Raw genomic sequence first — 21,658 nt, 5'->3', positions numbered from 1 at the left:
GACGCGTAACACGTGACTGTGACCTCAGCCCGCCAAAATGCGTGCTGCCTTCAAATGGCGTCGTGTTCACGATAGTCAAAGGTTCACCACCGCTCTTGTGATTTTAACGAGTGGAACATTTTCCAAATTCAAATTCCAAATTCAAGAGTTGTAGCATGTTTGTTGACGTCTTCAAGATTGTAAGTTAGTATATTGTTATTCAGTTTTACCGAGTTTTCTTTGTTGTACAGTATATAACCTCATCCTTAAAATGTGCTTTGTAGTGTATAACGTTATATATAATATGTAGTATATATACAATATTATTATATAATGTATATTGTAGTGTATACAATCAATGATTTGTACAGAAGAAGAGGCGGCAGCGCCCTCTATGTCAAAAGCTTGCAGAACCTGGTATTCCCAGGGGGTCTCCCATCCAAGTACTAACCAGGCCCTTTTCTAGATGGTCTCTGTCGTCTGCTTGCCGATTGAGAGAGGAGGCGACAACATCCAGCCAGAGTCAGAGTGTTTGATTTGTGGTGAGAAACGTAGTGTGTTGCGCTTTTTCTTTTTCTCTTTTTACAATAAAACCTGATTCTGATATTGTGATGGAGACAACGTTTTAGGAAGGGCTGTCTATGAGATGCTAATCTAGTGTGCTGGTTGAGCTAATGTTGTATACGATGACCATTTCTTTCTTTGGTTTTCACTTCATTGGTTTCTTTCTTTGACATCTCCCCATTCGGACGCACTGTGTGTAATATAGTGTACCCAGGCACATCAATAGTAAGAGCCTCTGATTAGCTATGATGAGGCTAAACGGGCTTACTATTGTCTGTCTGTCTTGTTATTTTCTTTTAGAGCATGCAAACACTATCAGGTGGCCATGTAGGCGATCACCGACAGCTATAAAAGACCTAAGCAGGGTCGGGCCTGTTTAGTACTTGGATGGAAGAACACCAGGTGCTGTAAGCCTTTTCCGCTTTTACCAACAACATGAGATAGCGCTGCTGTGTCTCCTTGCTCAAAGTCATACATGAACTGTATGTCTAGCATATGCTGTCCTTGCCTATGAATGGGTTTTGTGCAAATGACACAGTTAGATATGAAATGTAAAAACTTTTTCCCTAAAACCACTCTCACTTTTAAATAAATCTCTCTAGTATGTATGTGTTGATATTTATTTTCATGTTAATATACAGTTTTGTCATCATTTTAACGGTAAGTTAAAATAAAAAGTTGCTGCTCCAAAATATTTTTATTAAGTAGAAAATGTTTTTCATATATCATCATTAAAAGAGATCACAAACAACAAAGGTGCAAAGAAGTCACACATGTTGTGTCACATAGCTTTTGACTGCCTTTCTTTTTTCAGCTCCTTCATGACTCATGGGTCTGAGAAATGTCCATGATTTTTAAAAATGTTCTTCATGTTGGCACTGCTTTGGACTTCATAAACATCCTGCTGTGCCAGTAGCCTGGATTGTCAAAAGAATTGTCACTAGCAGTAGGTTCACACACACCAACTCCAGCTCGCACTTTCACGTATGGGTCATACCCAGATTTTTGTGCCTCTGTGCCCCCCACCCCTCCCTGCCCCTCCCGCTGCATGTTCTGGTACACCACTTCATCTGTTGGTGGTGGGGCAGCAAAGCAGTCCATGTCCTCGTATTCGTACGCCTCTTCGTCGTCTCTCCCTTGTAGCTTCACTTCCTTCCTTTCTTGAAGAGCTTGTCGGAGCTTTGGCTGTCTGTTTGTGTAATGATAGTCACTGTCCTCCACATATTCTTCGTCCCCCTCCTTTTCAACCCCTGCCTTCATCCTTGCCGAGGCTGGAGGAGGAGGAGGGTCATGTTCTGGAGGGCCTTCCTCTCTTTCAGTTCCTCTGATGTCCATGTATTCATATTGAACCTCATCAGGTCCCAGCTGCTCTGAATCAGAGTTGTCCTTGCTCCTCATTTGACTTCCTCTGGCCTCCATGGATAGCGTGGTATCACATGAGCATGCTGTCGCTTGTGATGACACTGAGGAGGTCCGTTTCTTGTTGGGCTTGAGCCACTGGCTGCTCTGCCTAGATGGCACAGGTGCTACACATATCTGCTTGTTCATATACTCATATTCTTCTTCATCTGGGTCATCCAAGAGGCCTGATGAGTGAGATTTGCCCAACCTGCCAGAGGCGACTCGAGATGAGTTGAGCAAGGTATCTGTGGAAAAAAAATGAAATAGATACAGTCAATATATCTATATCTTATTTATATTTATAATACCTGTATTGTTCATCATTATAACGGTGTGCAACTCTTAACTGTTAACACTGCAGAATCTCAGTAAGTTGACCCCAAGACCATGTCCTCATACTGATTTCTGTGCCTATATTAAGCATATTTTGTCTATATAATATATAGTTCTGTGTCTGACTTTAGTAATTATGAATGAAATGAACAAGAATTCTGATGTGCCTGTGCAAACGGCAAATAAACCATATTCTATTCTATTCTATTCTATTCTATTCTATTCTATTCTATTCTATGCAGCAAGTTGACACGAAGACAGGAAACAAGTGGAAACAGCTAGCTAACACAAATCTACTTGTGTACCATAACAAGTCTGAAACTTTCTTGGTTGGCACTACTAACGTCCACAAGGGGGTCCATTTGGTTGCCTGGCAACCTCATCGACATGATAAGTCTCCCTGAAGTTTCTGTGATTGGCCAAGAAATACATATTTCACTCTTCCATCTCTATACGAATTGAAGAGGATCCAGTCACTCATTATCTATAACCATTCTTCCTGTAGAGGGTTAGAGGTTAGAGTCTATCCCTGCATGTAATGAGCAAGTGGTGGTATATACCCTGTACAGGTCACCAGTTCTCTTTGCGAGTGAATTGACTTATTTTGCAACTGGACAAGTATTGCTGTCTGGGTACAATGACAATGAAGGCCTCTTATAACTCTTATATTGTTGAGTCATTGGGGGATTTGTTAGGCTGATATGGCTAAAAGTCTGTGTGTTAAGCTAACTAGCTGCTTCACATTTACGACACAGACATGTAAATTTCATCATCTATCTATCTTCCAAATGCTTGCAAAGCAACTGATAAAATAGGAGCTAGAAAGTCTTTCCTCAACAATTGGGAGCTGTGGCCTCAACAGTTAGTGCCATATAAATTTGTAATTATGTAATCACCTCTCTCTGGGGTGCCTCCAGGAAGCACATATCCATTCTGGTCTTCCTCCTCTATCTCTGGTGAGGGAGTCTCTGGTGGCCCTCCGGACATGCTGTCCCTCTGTGACACATAAGCACTGTCCTCGCGATGACGTCTTCTTTTCAGGCTCCCTGTCATGGCGAAGTCCTCGCTCATCTCAAACTCTAGTGCTGCATCACAGCACTCTGAGCTCTCAGACACAGTGCGGGCGGAGTTCAGTCGAGAGCGCGACTGCCACGTTGCCTATGACGACATAAACAGAGCTGTATTAGTAAGCGGAGGATCATGGTGATAAAGAGCAATACAATACATGAAACACGCGAAGTAGCATAAAATCACAACAGCCCATTTTATTTACCTGCCCTGCATTGCCAGTGCTTGGGGTCATAGGCAGGTATCCTGTCCCGCTTGATGGATTAGGAATCACCTATACAAGGACAGACAGGAATGAGTCTCAGACACACAAGGCAACAGGAAATGCCTTTCCATACACAAACTAGACATTCATTTGACAGAAAGTGGTGTTCCTACTCTGTGAGTTTCCATCTTGGAGAGACGGGAAAGACTTCTGGAGTAATGTGGGACTGAAGTCGAGACATCCACCACCCCCTCACCACCCTCGTCCTCCAGTTCAAAATCCAGATCATCCAGGTCGTCCAGGTCTGTACTCCGGTGTGCGAGTTCATCTGGGGCTGAGTCCTGTTGACCACAGTCCTCCTGGTAGACCGAGTTGAAAAACAGATGAGTGTATTGCATGTACGCTTTAAATGAGACTCCACAATAAGTAGGAACATTTCCTTAGACAGTAAAAATAATGTTAGTAGTTGTTAGTATAGTTGTTACTGATAGAGCAGAGCCCATCTTACTTTGATAACCAGGTAACGAAATGGGTCTCTGGCCATTCTGGTGAATTCGTTGGCCAGTTCCTTGAATGTAGGGCGGACATTCTCATCAATCATCCAACCTGGAAAGTTAAGAACAATATTTATAATTTGCCACTAATTTATGTGGTGGTGAAACTAATGTGAAGCAATGGCCAACTGGATCCACTTAAAATGCATTTAAATATTTAACAACACCAAGAATCGTCTGCCTTGCAAGCAGCTCTGTGAGGTGGTGGCTTGAGCTACATGCTAGCTACCGTGCTGATGAGGGTGTTAATTTTTTTTGTGTAAAGAACACTTGAAGCTGATGGGAGCATAATTTTCACTCCAATTCTGAGCATGGCAATGATTCACGGCAATCCATTGTGGATTTTTTTCTCTGGACAAGTAAATGCTTCGGGCTAATGGTGGAGGCAGATGAAAACAAAAGGTCATGATGGTCAGTCAGATCTATTGACTTTAGCATCATGAATATTTGAACCAAAATTTCACAGTAGTTTACATAAGAGTAATAAAATTATTTCTATCTGGACCAGTCAAGTAGACTGGTCCAGACCATGTACAAATAAAAACATAAACTGCTTACATATGAAAATTAGAGAGGTACTCACACTTAACCATGACCATGTACACGTCAATGGTGCAGATCTGAGGCTGGGACAGACGCTCGCCTTTTTCCAGCAAGTCAGGAACTTCCTGTGGACGCATTGTTGTGTACGGCTCTGCACCATAAGACATCATCTCCCAGATTGTCACACCTAAAGGAAGGCGAGGAATTAACTTCACTTAACTTCTGGTACAACCGGGACATCGACACCAACATTTATGTTTTCAACAATCAGCATAAACCATTCTGGCAACTGTCAGGAAACTCACCGTAACTCCAGACGTCACTCTGATGTGTGTATCTGCGAAACAAGATGCTCTCCAAGGCCATCCACTTAATTGGTGTCTAAGACAGTGTGCAAAATAAGCTCATGTCAAACTTTCTGTTCATGAACATTGGTCATTTTACTGAGTGCTTGTACAATGAATATTTTCCTTTGCCAGAAAACTCACCTTGACCTCATTGTAGAAGTACTTCTTGTCATCAGGATAGAGCAGGTCTGCGATGCCGTAGTCCGAAATCTGGGCAGTGAAATTACTCTTCAGGAGGACGTTTCTGGCGGCCAGGTTCCTGTGGACCATTCTGTTCTCCTCCAGATAATTCATACCCTGATGCAAGAGGGCAGCAATATACAATATATCAATGAAGTAAATCAGTCAATGTATATATGTCTAAGTCTGCCTTCACACACAAGGACTGTTCAAGCTGTTGGTCCTTTACCTTTGCGATTTGAACACACCAGTTGAGCAACCTCTGCCGGCTAAGCTTGTTCTTGTAGTTCCTGACGTGCTCCAGCAGCGAGCCTGGACTGCTGAGCTGGGTGACCAGCTGCAGGCTGTCACCAGGACATATACCCAGGATCCTGACAACGTTACTGTGGTTCAAGCTTCCCATTGCCATCATGTGCTGTGGTGAAAATTCCATGTAAATCAATAGGGCTTTGGTCAGTGTCAAAATTTGTGAAAAGTAATTATGGTATATAAATCTATAAACTCAAACTTCTAGGCAATACTCTTTCCCCAGAAGCCTGATATGTGAACTCCTAAAGGCAGTGACCAATTCATTTTCAAAAGACATATTTTAAGCAGGTGTTTTCTTACATCTGTCAGTTCACAGAACGTCTGTCGACCTGTGCGATCAGTAATAACCTTTATGGCGACAGGAAGCTTCACTGTATCACCTTCAGGAATCCAAAGGCCCTGTGAAGTACAGAAAGCAGTAAGACACATTCATTACTCATTAAATGCGGACAAGCATCTCCCATTGTGTAGAAAGTAGTCACAATAACAAGTACCTTATAGACTGATCCAAACACTCCATTACCCAGCAGCTTGAGCTTACGCAGATCTGTTGGCTTCAAGATATGAGCATGGACTTTAGCCTCTTTCTCCTCCAGAGGCTCTAAACTCTGTGGGAACACAATTAATCTATTAAAACAAACTCAAATTAGACAGCACAATGAAACCCAAACTAGAAATTCTGACTGACCGCATTCTCCATATATCTTCTCATAGCTCGCTTGCGACGGATGGCGAGACCTCTGCGGTACAGAACAGTCAGCACGAAAATAGAGAACGAGGCAAAGATAACGGCCACCGCTCCCAGTACGATAGCTGCAGTCGCTTGTCTGATGACAGATGTGAAAGAAATGCCAGAGGGTTAGTGCCTTATTCTTAATCAAAAGGTTACTTCAATCCTGCTATAATTAGAGGTGAACTTACCCAGAAATGTACCGGGATGACCCCACACAGTCCCCAATTCTTGGACCAGTGCACCTAAAAAACAATATACAAAAAAAATATTGGTTTGAAGGAAAAAGAAAGAGGTGTGTGCATAACCTCAGATTTCTAGTAATCCCCTACCCTTGGGTACAGTTGACGTGGCAAGGTTCACAGCTGCCCTGCTTGTTGGGGTATTTAAATATGACTCCCTCCCCTCCCATCACACCCTCTGGACATGAGGAGACACAGTGTGGACCATCCTGCAGGGTGGCACATGAAGTACACTGATCTGCTCCCTGGAAATAGAGAGACATTTTTTAATTTAAATATGGTGCATCGTCATTACTATTGCTAAACCACTAGGTGGCAGCAGAATGTCTATGCCCAAAGTTATTTCAGCTCCCTTGACCTTTACAGCCTGGTGTGATGTAGTCATTAGATCTTACCGGGCCCTTGCATGTCTCCTCCCCCTCCTGGACCTTACACTCTGGGTGGCAGGGCATACACTCCCCTGATTGAGTAGCAAACTCTCTTTGCTCCCTGCAATCAGTTAAAAAGGCAATTCACAACAGATGATAGATAACATTGAAGCACTTGACATTACTCACATAAAGGCAAACATGCCTATTAATGTTATCGATATCAGAAGCTATTTCATGATGACTGACCCAGATAAGAACATGCAGTCTGGCACGCATGTTCCTCCCCTGCTGTATTTCTTACAGGAAACACACTGGTTTGGCCCAGGACCCCAGCAGCCATCGGTGGAGCACAAAGGGTCGCACACATGACCCTCAGCGACTACAGACACAACAGAATGGAAAGGATGTCGTGAGCAAGATTGTGATGTGGTCTACTGTCACCAGTAGTGACTTGAAATGGTTGCTCACCACAATCACTAAAGGGTCGGTTTTCCTTCACGGCAACGTTCCTCTGCCGCTTCGGTGTCTGAGGGCCGATGTTCAAGATGCGTGTCCAGTTGATTTTGTTGTAGAAGCAGAGCTTTTTGTTTCCCATGATGTAGACGCCGCCGTCGTTTATGTTTTGCAGTGATCGCAACCCAAGGGAGGTCAGGGATTCGATCTTTATCACCAGGAAAGAGTAACTCCTGAAATAGCAGGAAGTGAATATGTGAAGGAATATGTCGTTGACAAACAATAGTGTGATTATGTTTGAGGCTTAAACTTAAGCAATGTCAGGTTTTGCAATTTTGTTGTGTTATGCAATTGAAAAGTTTCAGGTTTCAGAATTCAGGGATGGGAAATAAATCTCTCAATTAATTCCAGCAACACAAAACATGTATTGTCTTGAATGTCTTATTCCTTGTTTCAGTACCTGAATTTCACCCAAACAATTTGAGATTGGACGTTTCACTCCACTTTAATTTGGCTTAAAAATAATTCAAATTGCATAACCCATAACTATGTGCAAAGCCAATAAAATCAATAAATTGAAATGATTTTCACTGAATAATAATTTTAGATTCCAAATGATTTTAAACACCCATCAGTTTTCAACAACAGAATGTTTTGTTTCATGAATAAAGAAGCATAAAGCGATGTACCCGCCACCATCATTATCACACGATCCCAGGCCTTCAGGCCTTTAAGAATATTTACAGAATCATGTAATAGAAACTGAAAAGATGCATTTGATTAGACAGAGAAAGACAAGCATATGAAATGTTTACTGTACCTTCTAGAACTCACTCCTCTAAATTGGTCAAAATCATATATAACAAGGAAATAAAGACACACACACACACACACACACACACACAAACAACAAAGTTATTTCAGCATATGACAACATAACCTAGAATAAGACATCGGACAAAGAAACAAAAACAATAACAAGGAAGGAAAAAAAATGCTCACTTGTAAGGTGTCCTGCCTTGAATAGTTTGGAGGTTGGAGAAGACAGACAGGTCAGTCATGTTTTTGGGCCACGCCTGGATATTGAGACTGTCTGAAAAAGGAAATAAAGACCTTAGCCAGACGACAAACACCTTCGCGTGACATTTGGAAAACAACAAAACAAATCTACTGGCAGTTTAAAAAATAAACAATAAACAAAATCATGCACCTACACACCTGTTATCTCCCGCACTGTGTTAAAGATCTTCAGTTTGTCTGGATCTAGAGGTGGTATCCCTTTGTAATCATCACTTTGAACCAAACGAAAAAACAAATAGTCATTTTGGAACAAAGGATCCATAAAACACACATAAATATTGCAAAATGCCTGTTGTACTTGAAATACAAATGACGACTACTAGAGTGAAGAGTTTTGTTTACCCATATATCCCCGTCACCAGGAAATGAAGGCCGCCCTGGATCGTAGTGCAGTTTATGAAACTGTCTATGTTATGGGCATCCACTGTTTGTCTGTCTGAACTTCCTGTACCTAAACAAACTGGGAGGAAGATGAAGAAGAGGGGACAGAAAAGTTAACAAATCCTAGTAGAACTGGAAGGAAAGTACATTTACATGTAAATGCCAAGTAAGTAATTGAATAGATTCAATGTACAATAGATTTTATATTTTAGCACATCAATCAGAGAACTAGATTTTTACTTTGCAGATTTACTCAACCAGCAGTAAAGATTTATATGAGGTAGCATCTGTAAAACAAGCTCCATTACTACCAGCTACACTTTATTATAGAATAGACTTATCCTTTGGATACTTTAAGCACAGTTTAAAAACAAATTTCAGTCCTTTTGTAGAATCAGATTTAGTAAAATTGTACTTTTTGAAAAGATTCTTTGACCAGTGGAGAGGGTTAACTTAGCGTGCTTATTTGTTAAATGAAACAACCGTCTTGTTATGTTTGTGGAGCAGTAGCTTCATTTTACTTCATACCTTTTGGACACAAGCCTCCACAGGGCTCACACCTTTTCACTCCATTTTTATCCACCTCCATTTTATCAGATGGGCAGTTGCTCACACACGAGCTGCCGTCCACCACAAAGTTTACTATTTAAAAAAAAACAAAACAAACAAACGAGAAAATAACACAAATTAAAAAAGGTCTGTGGCTGAATTTAACCTTCAGTGAACTCATCAGTGAACTTAACTGAAGCAAACATAAAAACTGCATTAATATAGGCAGGACAGCAACTGTATATACGGCAGCATATGTGGGGACTCACTGGGGCACTGGGGCACGCAAATAGTGCCATACTGATACTTGGCATTGGGGTTGGGCTCCATCTTGAATGCGTGCTTGTTGTAGATCAGTGTCTGTGGACACTGTGGCACACAAGAGCCCGAGTTGTTGAAGTTCCTGCAAGCCTGTAAAACATCATACACATTACACTGAGAAAAACAACTAATAGATTGTCTGTTTTGGTCTGATATACCCTTTCCACTGCAGACATTTGGATTGGAAATAATATTAATAATATTAAAATAACATCAAAAAGCGTCCCATTGAGCTATGACAGTGTGCTGGCAGGCATGGTGTCAGCCCTGGATTCAGCCCTCATTAATAATACTTTTTGACATCAGTGTTTTCCATTGTGATGCAAAAAAAAAAAAAAAAAATCTATTGAAACTTCACACTTACAAAACAGTTTGTATCCAGTGGACCAGTGCAGCCTCCAGCACATTCATTATGACAACACTCACTCGGGTTTCTACCAAAGCATCGGCCATTACACTGAGGGGCGCATATTGTCTTTGTCACTGAAAAGAGAGAGAGTCTTAATTTGTTATTCCGTTACAGCAGCTATAACACATCATCAAAATCATTAATGTATATATGTATATATTATTATCAAAATGTTACATAAAATATGTAAACCATTTAATTTACCCTGTTTTTTAAAACAGGATAAAGGTTTAGATGTCACTCACAGATCTGGCATGTGTCACTCCCTGGACCCCAACATGGCACGTCCCCACAGGCTCTGTCACAAGGCTCTGAAATAGAGATTTATTATCAGCAGATGCATTTTAACTGACCAAAAATCTATGGTTAAAAGGCAGGATGGAGCTATTCAGATTAATGTTAAACGTTCATATTAGCACATACACTTTATGAGTCATTGGTTGCTGTAATCATCCTTGTTAGTGAAGAGATGGAAGACATAACCTTGATAAGTTCACAATAGTAACACAAAAAGGGGGATTTGCACAGAAAAGACAGTCACTGCGTTTACATGCCTAGCTTAATCGAGCTATGCTCCAAATTCTACTTTCTGAATACAGTCCTGTGACTCTAAAAAAGAAACAAAGGCAACTGGACTGTCAAGTTTTCTTGAGGACATTTTATCACTTCGCCACTAGTAGAGTCTTCAGTTTGAACTGAAGACACTTGGCTGAATGTGTCTGTAGGAATCCCTGAAAGTACCATGACCTGGATGACTGAGAATCTTTATGGACTTTTCTGAAAAATATCTAACCTGGGCAGCTGGAATGTAAACATCACAATGCATTTCTACTAAGAGCAAAGAGTGTGGAATTTGTTCTGTGTTTCTTCTAAGGCAACTGGTGCTTCTACACTGTGAAACATTACAGACCCATTGAGTTATATAAAAGTTCTTATCTATTTTATCTTATCACTTTCTCTTTGAATCCAATAGTCATTACATGAACAACATTTTAAAAGTTTTCAAAAATTAAACTTAAAGTAATCCATTGTCTGGACTTTGTGAGTTTTGTCCAAGTGGTCAATGTTCATTTAATTTGTGTCTTTAGGTTTTGAGTTAAAAAGACAATGGGGTGGAGGAGGAGTGATACGATATGAACACAGGGAAATATAGAGGCTGCTGCCTTTGTTGCATTTTTTTTTAATTAGACAGAACTATTACTATTACAATGGTAATACCTTTGAAACACGCCTCTACAAAAAAGGATTAAATCACATTATTATAACGTCAGCAAAAATATTGGCGCCATGCGTGGGTGGATTTTAGAAGCTATTTCTCTACCAGGAATGCATTTCAAAGTGTCTGTATTTGGTGGATCAAATTTTGATGTTCTAAATAAACGGCCTAAATTTTTGAACAAACAAGATACATGTTGGATTGTTTGAACTTTTAAACTTTGTTGTCAAAATGTGAAATCTGAGTAGAAACTATTTAAAAACCTTAGTGCTCTTAGTGCTCAACTTAAAATGGCAATTGATATGAAAATAGTTCAAACGATCTTAACTAGGGAATGTGAGCTCAATTGACGAGATAAAATGTGTTTTCTTCAATGGATAATGTAACCTAATAAGTTCTTTTAAGCTGAAACAAGACATGAACATTAGATATAATTTTTTGACTTTTTGAGGTTAAGTTTACTTGCATTTTTAAAGCAGCCGGTGAACTTTTGTTTCTAAGTTTTAATCAACTTGAAATGCAATACAGTGTATGTGTTGTCATTGTCCTTTGCACTCACTTTCAGGCCCATTGTCCTCAATCATAATATCAGCTGTCCCATCCTTCACTATGTCCAGCCAGTTCACCTGTGGGGCGTAGCTCAGGTACTTATTCTGGAAGATCTTGACTCCGCCCTCTAGTATTTCTGCGGAAAGCACACATGTAAAATGGGGTGGGACAATTAGCAAAGCAAGCCTCGACAAGCCTGTGACTCATGCTATCAAAACCCCTGCCATTCGCTGTTTACTACACCACACACAGACTGAAGTATAATGTGTTTGAGCTCATGTTACACTGGCAGTTGAGCGGTTGAGCGCATGAGACATTCCAGGGACTTCACATCACCATAAGCGCACACATCACGGCGCTCTGACGACCGGTATTCTACAGGTGTGGCTGCACTGAGTGGGTGTGAAAGCTCCAACAGTAAAGCATTGTCACATCCAGCCTGCACTCTTATCTGCCAACCCACGCTTTAAGCACATTCCATACATTAACTGGGTGACTTGCTGTGTACCTGTGAGGTGTGTCAGGCCCAGTTCTTGAAGGCCATGCTGCCCATCTTTCTGGTAGTTGACCAGCACTGCCAATGCGTACTTGTCCTCGAAACGGGTGGTGCCCCTGATGACACGCAGGTTTTCAAGCGGGAGGCGACTGAACTCGTTGAGGGCAAAAAGGATGTACCCTGTCACCTCCTTAATAGACTGCATGTTAAAAAAAAAAAAAAAAAAAAAAGAAATCAATGAGTTTGAGAAAATGTCTTCTGTCAAAGATTGCTAACAGGGTCACAAGTAGAGGTGTGTTTTACTTATGTTAGTAACCACAGAAATCAGCTCAATGAGACGGATACGTCATCCCCTATATATGAGATCATCAAGCTGAGCATGCTGTGACTCTTTTGGAGTCTCACATGTGCCATTGTTTCCCACACCTGAGAGTGCAAAAGGTTGATTCACATCATTGTCTAGACTAGTTGTCAATATTCCCTCATACGTGCTATATTCATTTAAGAGGATATCGCTACAGACTACAGAGCTGCTGCCCGTAGTCTTGTTGATGTGACTTCCGCAGACTCACATTCAGGAAGCTGAAGTCTCTGGTGTGCTCCATCATGGTGATCTCAAGGTTGCCCATCACAATGTCACAGCCAGTGTACATCTTCTTCATCAGGTTGTACTGGATGTCTGAATTTCCCGTCGTGCTCAGGACGTTCTGGGTGCCGGCACAAACGACCACTGGAAAAAAAAAATTAACAAATACATGTTAATATGGGTTAGATGCTAAGACCGAAAGAATAAATATATTATATTGTCAACTAAAACTGTGATGAGATCTATAACGACTTATAACTATTAAATACAACTATCAGGCATAACATTATGACCACCTTCCTAATATTATCCAGGTCACCCTTGTGTCTCCAAAACAATTGTGGCTCTTTAGAGAATGGGTCCTATGGTGTCTGGTAACAGACAGTTGTTAGTGGAGGACTTTGGATGGATCATCCCACAGATACTTGATCAGTTTGGGGTCTAGTGAATTTGGAGGCCAGGTCAACACCTTGTGCTGTTCTTCATGTTTTTTAGTTGTTCCTACAGTGTTTTCATGTGTGTGTGTGTCTGTGTCTGTGTCAGCTTTACAGTTTTATCTACTGTGAGCAAGTTAAATTGTTCATATTAGTGTGAAGAAAGCGGCAAAACAGTCACTGAAGATGATAAAGGGTACAAATATTACAAATACGTGTCCTACTTAAATTCTTATAAATGTTTAATGAGCAAATAGAGTAAGTTTTTACAAAGACCTATTCCATCTGCTCCAAGCCCCTGTGTTCATTTTGCTCAATATGAATGGATGTACTGTAAGAGTGTGAAACAAGCAGGGGATTGTGTACTGGGCATGTCCTTCCCTCCAACAAACATACAAACAGGCCTTGTTTATGGTCTGTGGGAGTTCAGCCATTGAGCGTCACTTATGAGCTGCTTTGCTATTCAAATGTCAGACAGGAGAGAAACAGCAGAGGGAAAATGGAACGGACAGGAACACAACTGTTGATCTGAATGTCACCAATCTATACTCTGCACAGGTAAACAGTATAGTTATGCACTGTAAGTTGCCACTGCTGTATACTTCTATTAAGAGGGGCCTGACACACAGCACACAGCAACCAACATCAGGTTGGACTAAAACCTCAATAAATCACCTTCTAAGAAAAGTCAATGCTGCTTATTTTAGATGTTCAACAGACACATGGCTGTCATGATTGACTGTCCACATACTTGTGGCCATGATGTGTAAATCTACACATAGCAGCTAACTGTAACTTTCCTTTAATAAAGCGCCAGAGAACATTCTGCGCCAAGTTAAGGCTGGTTAAAAATTGACATTAATGGATTTGTCACACCTATTATTTGTCTTTGTGTCACATCTATTTGACAGAAACAAACCTCAGTTCCAGTAACACTTTGAAGGAACTTAAACAGCCTGCAGCCTAATCAACTACAAAGAATAACTTTTTTTAGAGTTGTAAAAAAAAAAGAGCATATTTGTGTTTTCCTTCAGCTTATTTTTTTCTAGCAGAGATAGCTCTGAAAATGTTATTTGTCACTTTCTCCACCCTCGCACACAAACGGTCACAAGCGTGAAATGTGCTCAACACACAAACACATTCCATCGACATCGAGTCAAAGAACAGAACCCAGAAAAACAAGTGGATCAACAAGGACATAAAAAGACTAATGATTACTAACCCTGCAGCATAGGTACAGAGGTCAGGTCAAAAAGCACAGAGACTGTATGCGCTCACATTTTCACTCAGGACATTTTTTTTTTAAAGTTCCTACAATGCAAAATTATAGTAAATAAAACTTCATAATAAGTTTTAGGGTGAGGTTAGGTTTGAGGCGAGATGTGATCAGGGTGAGGTTAAGATACACCCCACTGTGTACGTGTGTGTGTGACAATGTTGCAATGAGTCTTGTGTTCATAAAGATGTGATAAGGGTCATTTTATTGTGTTTCTCAGAACAAGAGGTTAGAAGGAACTGGCTCCGGTCCAAAAATATAAAGTAGTTAGCTCAGACTGCACGTTAGTGTTTACTCATGCAGATGTATTTTTTTGAACAAAGATATTTTTAAACTTCTCGCTCTGTCCAGTCACCATAAAATAAATAGCAGAGGTGAACAAATTTGTTTATCCTGCCTTTCTAATAATGACTTATCCGTAACAGTGGGATCTGGAATTTCTCAACAACCAGGACATTGTTTCCTGGAATAAACGTTGCTGTTGATGTGATTTCTTTCTTTTTCTATGTGCTGAGTAATATAAACACAGTTCACCTCCTTGTCATTAGAGTGACATTAGTAGGCTCCGAAGGTCTGTCTTTAAACCTGAGCACATACTACGAAAACCGTTCACATGGATCCACACCACTACCAGTCGCTCTTCACCTTGTAATAATACAAGCTTTTTCCAGATTGTCTCAACTTGAGAAGACACATCATTTAAACAGAAACTCTCATTACAATCTTTGGGTTTGGATCTGAGCTTCTGTTTAGGGTCTACTGGTGCATTGTTGGTTCTGGTCACAAACTGCTAGGCTTAGCCCAATCAGTGTGGAAGAACTGCAAGTACAACGCTGCATGTGAACATAGACCATTTCTATAGATTTGACTCTACACATTGTCAACTTTTTACTGGTTAAAATCCACTCAATTGAAATGCTATCGCCTAAGGTAAGTTACGAGCCCCTCACTGATGAAGCTCTTTGTCCACCCCACCTTATTCAAGTTGTGAGCTATCAGTGGATGACTTGCACTGTTGACTCTGTACTGCTGGAAGTGCCTATTGGGAAATACATGTTCAAGAACCTTGCAAAGGTACAGTATGTAGAGTATGCGCACAAGCACAATCCACTCAGAGGTGACAAACAGGTCTGTGTACACACGCAGGACAGCATATGATGAAATGGTATGGGCGCAGCACAGGCTGCAGATGTAGAAGCTGACAATCTCAACAGGCCGAGTGGGTTTTCTCTATCAAAGGAAGACTTTCAGTGTTGGCAGATGAATGATGGAGAAAAAGATGAATGGGGTGGAGGGTTTAGAACATACACACACTGACACACACTGACATGTGCATCTGTGCTGACACTTCTCTCTGTGTGCCTCCAAACTCTTTAGCAAACACTATATGTTGGCCTTCCTGCTCAGTTCGTCGCCTGCTATCTGCACATAAACTCACTTCAGCGTGGTGTCATTGTCCCTGGCGCTTAAAAGTGTAACCTAACACACAATGAAAACATAACACGGATCAGGTTTGGCTGTTATTTTCATTCGGCTGTTACCAAGGTTTCATTGCCCGAAAACAGCGAAAGAAAAGAATAGAATAGAGGGAGGAGGAGATAAACAAGTTCAATAAAGCAGCTGAGACGATGACTGAGGTAAACAGAAACCTGGCACAGGTTGGCCAAAGATTACTGCATACCTTCACAAGAGAGCGTGCACACACACACGCATAAACACAAAGACAGACACCTGAGCACATGAACTGGTTCACAGGCAGCGGTTGTGTACACTGAACTGAGATGAATTGTGGGATTCTTCTTCTGTGTTCCCAATCTGCAAGATGGCTCCGTGAATCTTACTACACACAAGTAGAGAGTTGTTTAATGTCGTGCTTGGGCAAAAAGAACATATTTGCTTCTTGACACATCAGTTATTTGATTAGGTTGATAAATGGTAACACCTATTTTTTTGCTTTGTTGAAAGATCAAAATGTATATTTTACTGTGGAGTGACGAACAGTGACAAAGCTGAGTCATCCCTGACACATCACAAATGTAACATCTGAGGCGTTACAGGAACCCGCACTGATTTGTTTGTGGAGGAAAAAAAAATCTTTTTTTTTCTGCTGGTGCAAGAACATGCGTATACAGTACTACAAGTTACAAGATGCGCATCCCTCATGAGCTCTGCAGGTGTGCTTTTGATCACTGCGGAAAAGTGCAGTGATGACACAAAAAGACACCTGAAGCTAACATGAAACGTCACCACGAAAGCCCAAAACTGTGCTAGCATTAGTTATACTGTCACCTAAAATATTACAGCAGACATGTGTATACTTGTGAAATTTCTGAAACCATTAAAATATTTTTTGTGCGTCACACAATGTGCATCAACGCTCTTCTTCACTGTAATAATAAAACATAATCAACAACTAAACCAACACATGTGTCCTTAGGCAAGCCAGTGAACCCAAAGTAGGGTGTGAATGTGTATGTATAGTTGCTTTGAGCACCACTAAGATAGAAAAACACTGGACCGGAGCAGATCTTTTACTATGTAAAGTCCCCTTTGGAGGGATCATATAGATGTATTCATTGTTAACCAGAGGCTGCACTGTATCGCAAGAGCATCAGCATCCAATCAATCAGTGATCTCATTTTCACATTGTTTTCCTCAGAGTCAGTGTGGCGCCGTTCACCTGCAGCCAGGTATCAACAACAAGGACACGAGGTCAGAGTTCAAATCACAACACCTCTCTGCCTCAAACTCATCACAGCTCTCACAAGCAGACGCGCTGCGCTGCAACCAAATTTTGTAAGCTAACGCTGCGCCACTCTACCCCGCGACCTTGCCATTGTTAGTAGTTATAGAGCTGAATGGGTCAATCCGCTGAAAATGTTTTTTGAAGTTTTCATTTGCAGATATCAGAGGAAATTATATTGTTTTAGCTTTTTTAGGCTTTTTTAGGACTTTATCATCATTTTTTTAATTAACATTTTGTATTTCTTCATAATTTAAAGACACATATTAGCTTAAGGACATGTCTACGAATGTTAAAAAATGTTAATAAAAAAACAAAGGCGAGATGTCAAATCACACATAACCACATAATAAAAATAAGCATTAGTGGCACCGCTAAGCAATTTACACATTAAGACCGTGGCACACTTGTAGATTTAACTTTACCAACAGTATAAGCGGTATCAATATGAGTGAGTTTCACCTCATTTGGTAACAGCTTCTTAAATCAAGGCTTTTGCTTGTAGCCTACTAGAGTATTTTAAGATATTATAGTAACTTATAGTAACTTTCATCGAACTACAATATACGAAGAATCGTGAAACTGAGAAAACACATTTCAGAGATAAAGTTTATATCGGAAGGAATGGTATTTTGAGGGTTGACTGTGGTTGTCAGTGAGGTGGTGAAAGGTTGGGCTACTCTGTCGCAAAACCTTGAAACAATTGAGACAAACACGATAAAGTACACAGAGTCGTGGGAGAGGTGCAGGTGACTCACAGCAAACAAGTTTTGTGTGTGGAACAGGTTCTGCGTCTGAGGTTTGTGAGGACAGGTGTTTTTTTTTTTTTTTTTTTTTTTTTTTTTTTTATTTACGCGAAAGTACGTAGTGCAGTATACAGCGTCCACCGGGGGGAATTTGTGAAGTAAAAACAACGTTAATGTTACGGATCAATCATTAAAAATATAATAATGTTTGTGTAGGTGCGTGTGTGTGAGAGAGAGAGTTCACGCCCACCTCCTTCTGTCTGTGCGCCGCAGAGTTGGAAAGCCGACAGCAGCAGGACGCACAGCACCTGCTGCACCTTACTCATGACGGCGGTAGTCCTCATTTAAATGTCCAGGCAGTCCACGTTTTAAACATTAATTACCGGCATTTTAATAAGAAAAAAAGAACCGAAATCGTCCTCGGTCATTACAATCCAGGGTTCTGTCTTCTTCGTCTTGTAAAATGTTGTTGGAATAATCCGAATTGTCCAGATTGTATTTCTTTTTTTTATATCTTAGCTTAGATTTCTTCTATTTCTCAGAAGTACGATACATCCACGCTGAAGAGGAAACCTCGGTTTGTGCTTTCTCTATCTGATAATTAAGAGAGCCGTCATCTTTCCAAGGCGCCCGCTCCGGTCTGTGTGAGAGGAATCACTATAGCTCAGTGATTGGAGCGCAGCGCGGAGCCAATCAGCGGCAGGAGCGGCTTTTTCTTTGGCACTGATTTATGTGGGAGGGCCCCGCCTGCAGCAATACGCAGAACAAGTAATTCCTTAGGAGACAAAATGCCCCCCACCCCCCACCCCACGCATAACAATAATTTTGTTATGAATAAAGATTTGGAAATATGAGTACGATTAAGTGTTGATTATGAATAGATACAGAAACAGACGTCCAAAAAGCGTTTATTGGCGCGTCTTGCTCAGATGTTTATTCCACTGCTATTTCTGCATCTATTAAACATGTGATTAACATTAAATAATGACAAGCTACTATGAACGTTTTTTTATTATTATTATTTTTTTTCAATTTTGGATACAGCCACTGTGAAAAATGCAAATCTCGATCTCAACTATTTTTTACCTATAGATTACAACATGTCTGTGAAGGTTCTCAGTCATCGGGTCATGGTAATCCAAAAGGTGCTGAATAAAGGCAATTGGATTTGTAGAATGAAATTCTACAAATCCAGTTGCTTTTATTCAACGCCTTTTGGATATATATTACAACCTGTTTATGGTTATTCAACATGACTGGTCCATGTTTGTTCTCCCTTGTTGTGTAAGAAACTTTCGTCACTATACAGTCTGAAAAGATGAGTCACTTCCTTTACATCTATGGGACCTGAAAAGATGTCTTTCAAACCAAGAACAATACCTCTAATATTGACTACAGGGACAGAGCAACAACAACAACACCAACGAATGCTAAAAGAGACAAAAGAAAAGCTTATCTGGTTCAGATTGTCTGCATGTGTTACTTTTAATCTGCTGGCACATTTCTGTTGTCTTAACAATGGGACTTTGAACTCCTCCACTCCCTTATGCTGAAGGTCTGGAAAGATGATTTTATTGCTGCATTTAGCTTAACCCGTACAGTGCTGCATTTCGATTGCAGAGTAGGTGCTGTGAAGTCAAACTACACAGTTTGGTTTTGTTGGAAAAACATATCTTTGTCACTCAATCTTCACATAGATATTGTCTGACAGCGAAAAGAGGACGGGCGGGCTAAGCAGCTCTGTGGAAACTGGCTCTACCTGCACCTCTAGTCTATCTTTTTCTCTCTTTTACTTACCCAAACAAACAATATCAACCTCTCTGACTGGTCTAATTACAAATAATTATAAATGCAACACTTTTCTGCATAACAGTTTCATCGCAAACAATGAGTTTTTGTTCTGTTCTTGTTCAAATATAAGATGGTTGCTCAAAACCAATGGTTAATATTTCACGCCCTGACAGGAAGTCATTAGCAGTGGCATTTCTCTTTGTCCTCACAGAAACAACCTGCACAAGAACAGAAGAAGAAACGTGAAGGCACAGTAAATGTCTGTCTGTCACAGACTGTCAGCCTGATAAAGGTGTAAAAAGAAACAGTATAACTAAAACCATTGAAATGTGATTTTTAAAACCACAACTTGCTTACAGAGCACATGACACATTTTCAGCTCAGTTACTTAGTCTCGCACAAACAATGGTAAAAGAAAGACCAACACTATTTTATGTCAAGTCTAAAGTTTACAGCTTAGTTTCAATCGTTGGCCATAATCCATGACTTAATGGGAATATTTTAATTTATCTTGTGTTTCATGTTACACATGATCATATAGTTTGGACTCTTTAAATTTATAAATATATAAATACAGTAGGGTTTGATGCAACATAACCACCATTTCTATGGAGAAAAGTATATATGTATTAGTCAAACAGTCTCAGCACTGACTATGATAATATTTTTTTTTTCTTGTTTTAGCTGCTCTACAGTTTGCAGCTACCAGCTGTTAAGATAGACTTTTAAGATTTGTTTTCTTACATGTTAGTCAAGTAGCACAAGTTTAAGTCCATCAGCAGACCTACACATCCACCAAAGTGAGAGAGCTGTAAAGATGTCTGCAGGGTGCATAGCAGTAGTAACCTAAGTATTCAAGTGTGTCAACTGCACCACAAGTCTGTAAAACAAATTCTCACAATAACAACTTTCTACTCCACTGACAAACTGTAAACAAATCCTGGTGTCTTAATCCCTTGACATTTAGTTCACAAGTTGTGTGTGATTCTAGGGGAGTAGATTCTGGAGGACAATCCTACTTCATGATTTCAATGGACACAGTTTCAATAAACGTCAACTGCCTGCCAGGGGTGATCAACCCACCTGCTGTAGTTTTCCATCTGGCCCCAAGAATATCAAAGTGAATAGTGAAAAGGGAAAAATGCTTCTAACAACAGAATGTTGTTAGTGGGGGCCTTTAGGTCCTATGGGTTGAGGGAAGGGGTCTCTGTGGATCATCCCACAGAATGTGTCTTTGCTGTAGGTTCGCTTGTTGCTGTTGTTGGTGTTATTTGATATTAGAGTTAGTAGTGTTGTATCAGACTGCGTATTTTGTGGATAATCATAGTAGATACTGTCAAGTGAGTTGGGATTTGTTGAGATCTACTTGAATTAAGAGTATAAAAGATTAAATGGAGAAGTGTGTGACGGGAATTTCACCTCAGACACGGACTGAGCCAACTCCCCTGCAGCGCTATTTTGACAGTTCTTTTTAACAGTTCTGTCTGCATTCCCCTTTCTTAGAAGTCGAAGATTGGATTATCTTTTGCTTTGTGGATTTTTACTTGTTGGACTTTGTACTGAGCGAGGAGACACATTGGATTACTGTGCAAGGATTTTAAGGGATCTTCTGAAGGACAGAAACATCGTTCACTGGGAACTTCCTTATTTTACCAACTTACTGCGGCAGTAACGGACTGGATTCAGGTGTTGTCGCATCGTCCGTGTGGCTCACTCGACGCCTTTGCTTCCTTAAAAGGATTTTTGGACAGAATTGGACATTATCTATTCCCCTACTTCATCCATTCAGCTCATGAGTAATT

General features: G+C 40.5%; 1 protein-coding gene and 1 long non-coding RNA gene across 2 annotated transcripts; one reads left to right on the top strand and one right to left on the bottom strand.

The window, feature by feature from the left end:
- The first annotated feature begins 48 nt into the window (after positions 1–48).
- LOC125006252 lies at positions 49–1,073 on the top strand. The gene is made up of 3 exons (XR_007112559.1): positions 49–179; positions 446–521; positions 844–1,073. It is a non-coding gene; the product is annotated as an uncharacterized LOC125006252 (long non-coding RNA).
- Positions 1,074–1,221: 148 nt separating this feature from the next.
- Positions 1,222–18,725, bottom strand: LOC125006250 (receptor tyrosine-protein kinase erbB-3-like). Its single transcript, XM_047582147.1, has 29 exons — positions 18,316–18,725; positions 12,853–13,010; positions 12,293–12,479; positions 11,795–11,920; positions 10,265–10,330; positions 9,975–10,093; positions 9,559–9,700; positions 9,269–9,382; positions 8,702–8,819; positions 8,498–8,571; positions 8,282–8,372; positions 8,100–8,117; positions 7,295–7,512; positions 7,073–7,205; positions 6,851–6,944; positions 6,546–6,700; positions 6,405–6,458; positions 6,172–6,310; positions 5,978–6,091; positions 5,784–5,882; positions 5,404–5,589; positions 5,136–5,291; positions 4,953–5,028; positions 4,688–4,834; positions 4,059–4,156; positions 3,724–3,909; positions 3,551–3,619; positions 3,174–3,435; positions 1,222–2,189 (listed from the first exon to the last, which is right to left on the bottom strand). Exons 1-29 carry the CDS (start codon positions 18,407–18,409, stop codon positions 1,411–1,413), a joined length of 4,272 nt encoding a protein of 1,423 aa, XP_047438103.1. The 5' UTR covers positions 18,410–18,725; the 3' UTR covers positions 1,222–1,410.
- Positions 18,726–21,658: the final 2,933 nt, after the last annotated feature.

This window comes from Mugil cephalus, chromosome 4 (assembly GCF_022458985.1).
Source record: "Mugil cephalus isolate CIBA_MC_2020 chromosome 4, CIBA_Mcephalus_1.1, whole genome shotgun sequence".
Taxonomy (NCBI): Eukaryota; Metazoa; Chordata; class Actinopteri; order Mugiliformes; family Mugilidae; genus Mugil; species Mugil cephalus.
Note: the sequence above shows the minus strand (reverse complement) of the source record. Positions and strands in the feature narration are given on the sequence as shown.

Coding starts and splice junctions, on each gene's coding strand:
- LOC125006250 (XM_047582147.1), bottom strand. CDS start 18,409: ATGAGGACTACCGCCGTCATGAGTAAGGTGCAGCAGGTGCTGTGCGTC. Junction 10,331..11,794: donor TGAGGACAATGGGCCTGAAA/GTGAGTGCAAAG, acceptor TCTCTATTTCAG/AGCCTTGTGACAGAGCCTGT. Junction 8,572..8,701: donor CTGGTGACGGGGATATATGG/GTAAACAAAACT, acceptor TTTGGTTCAAAG/TGATGATTACAAAGGGATAC.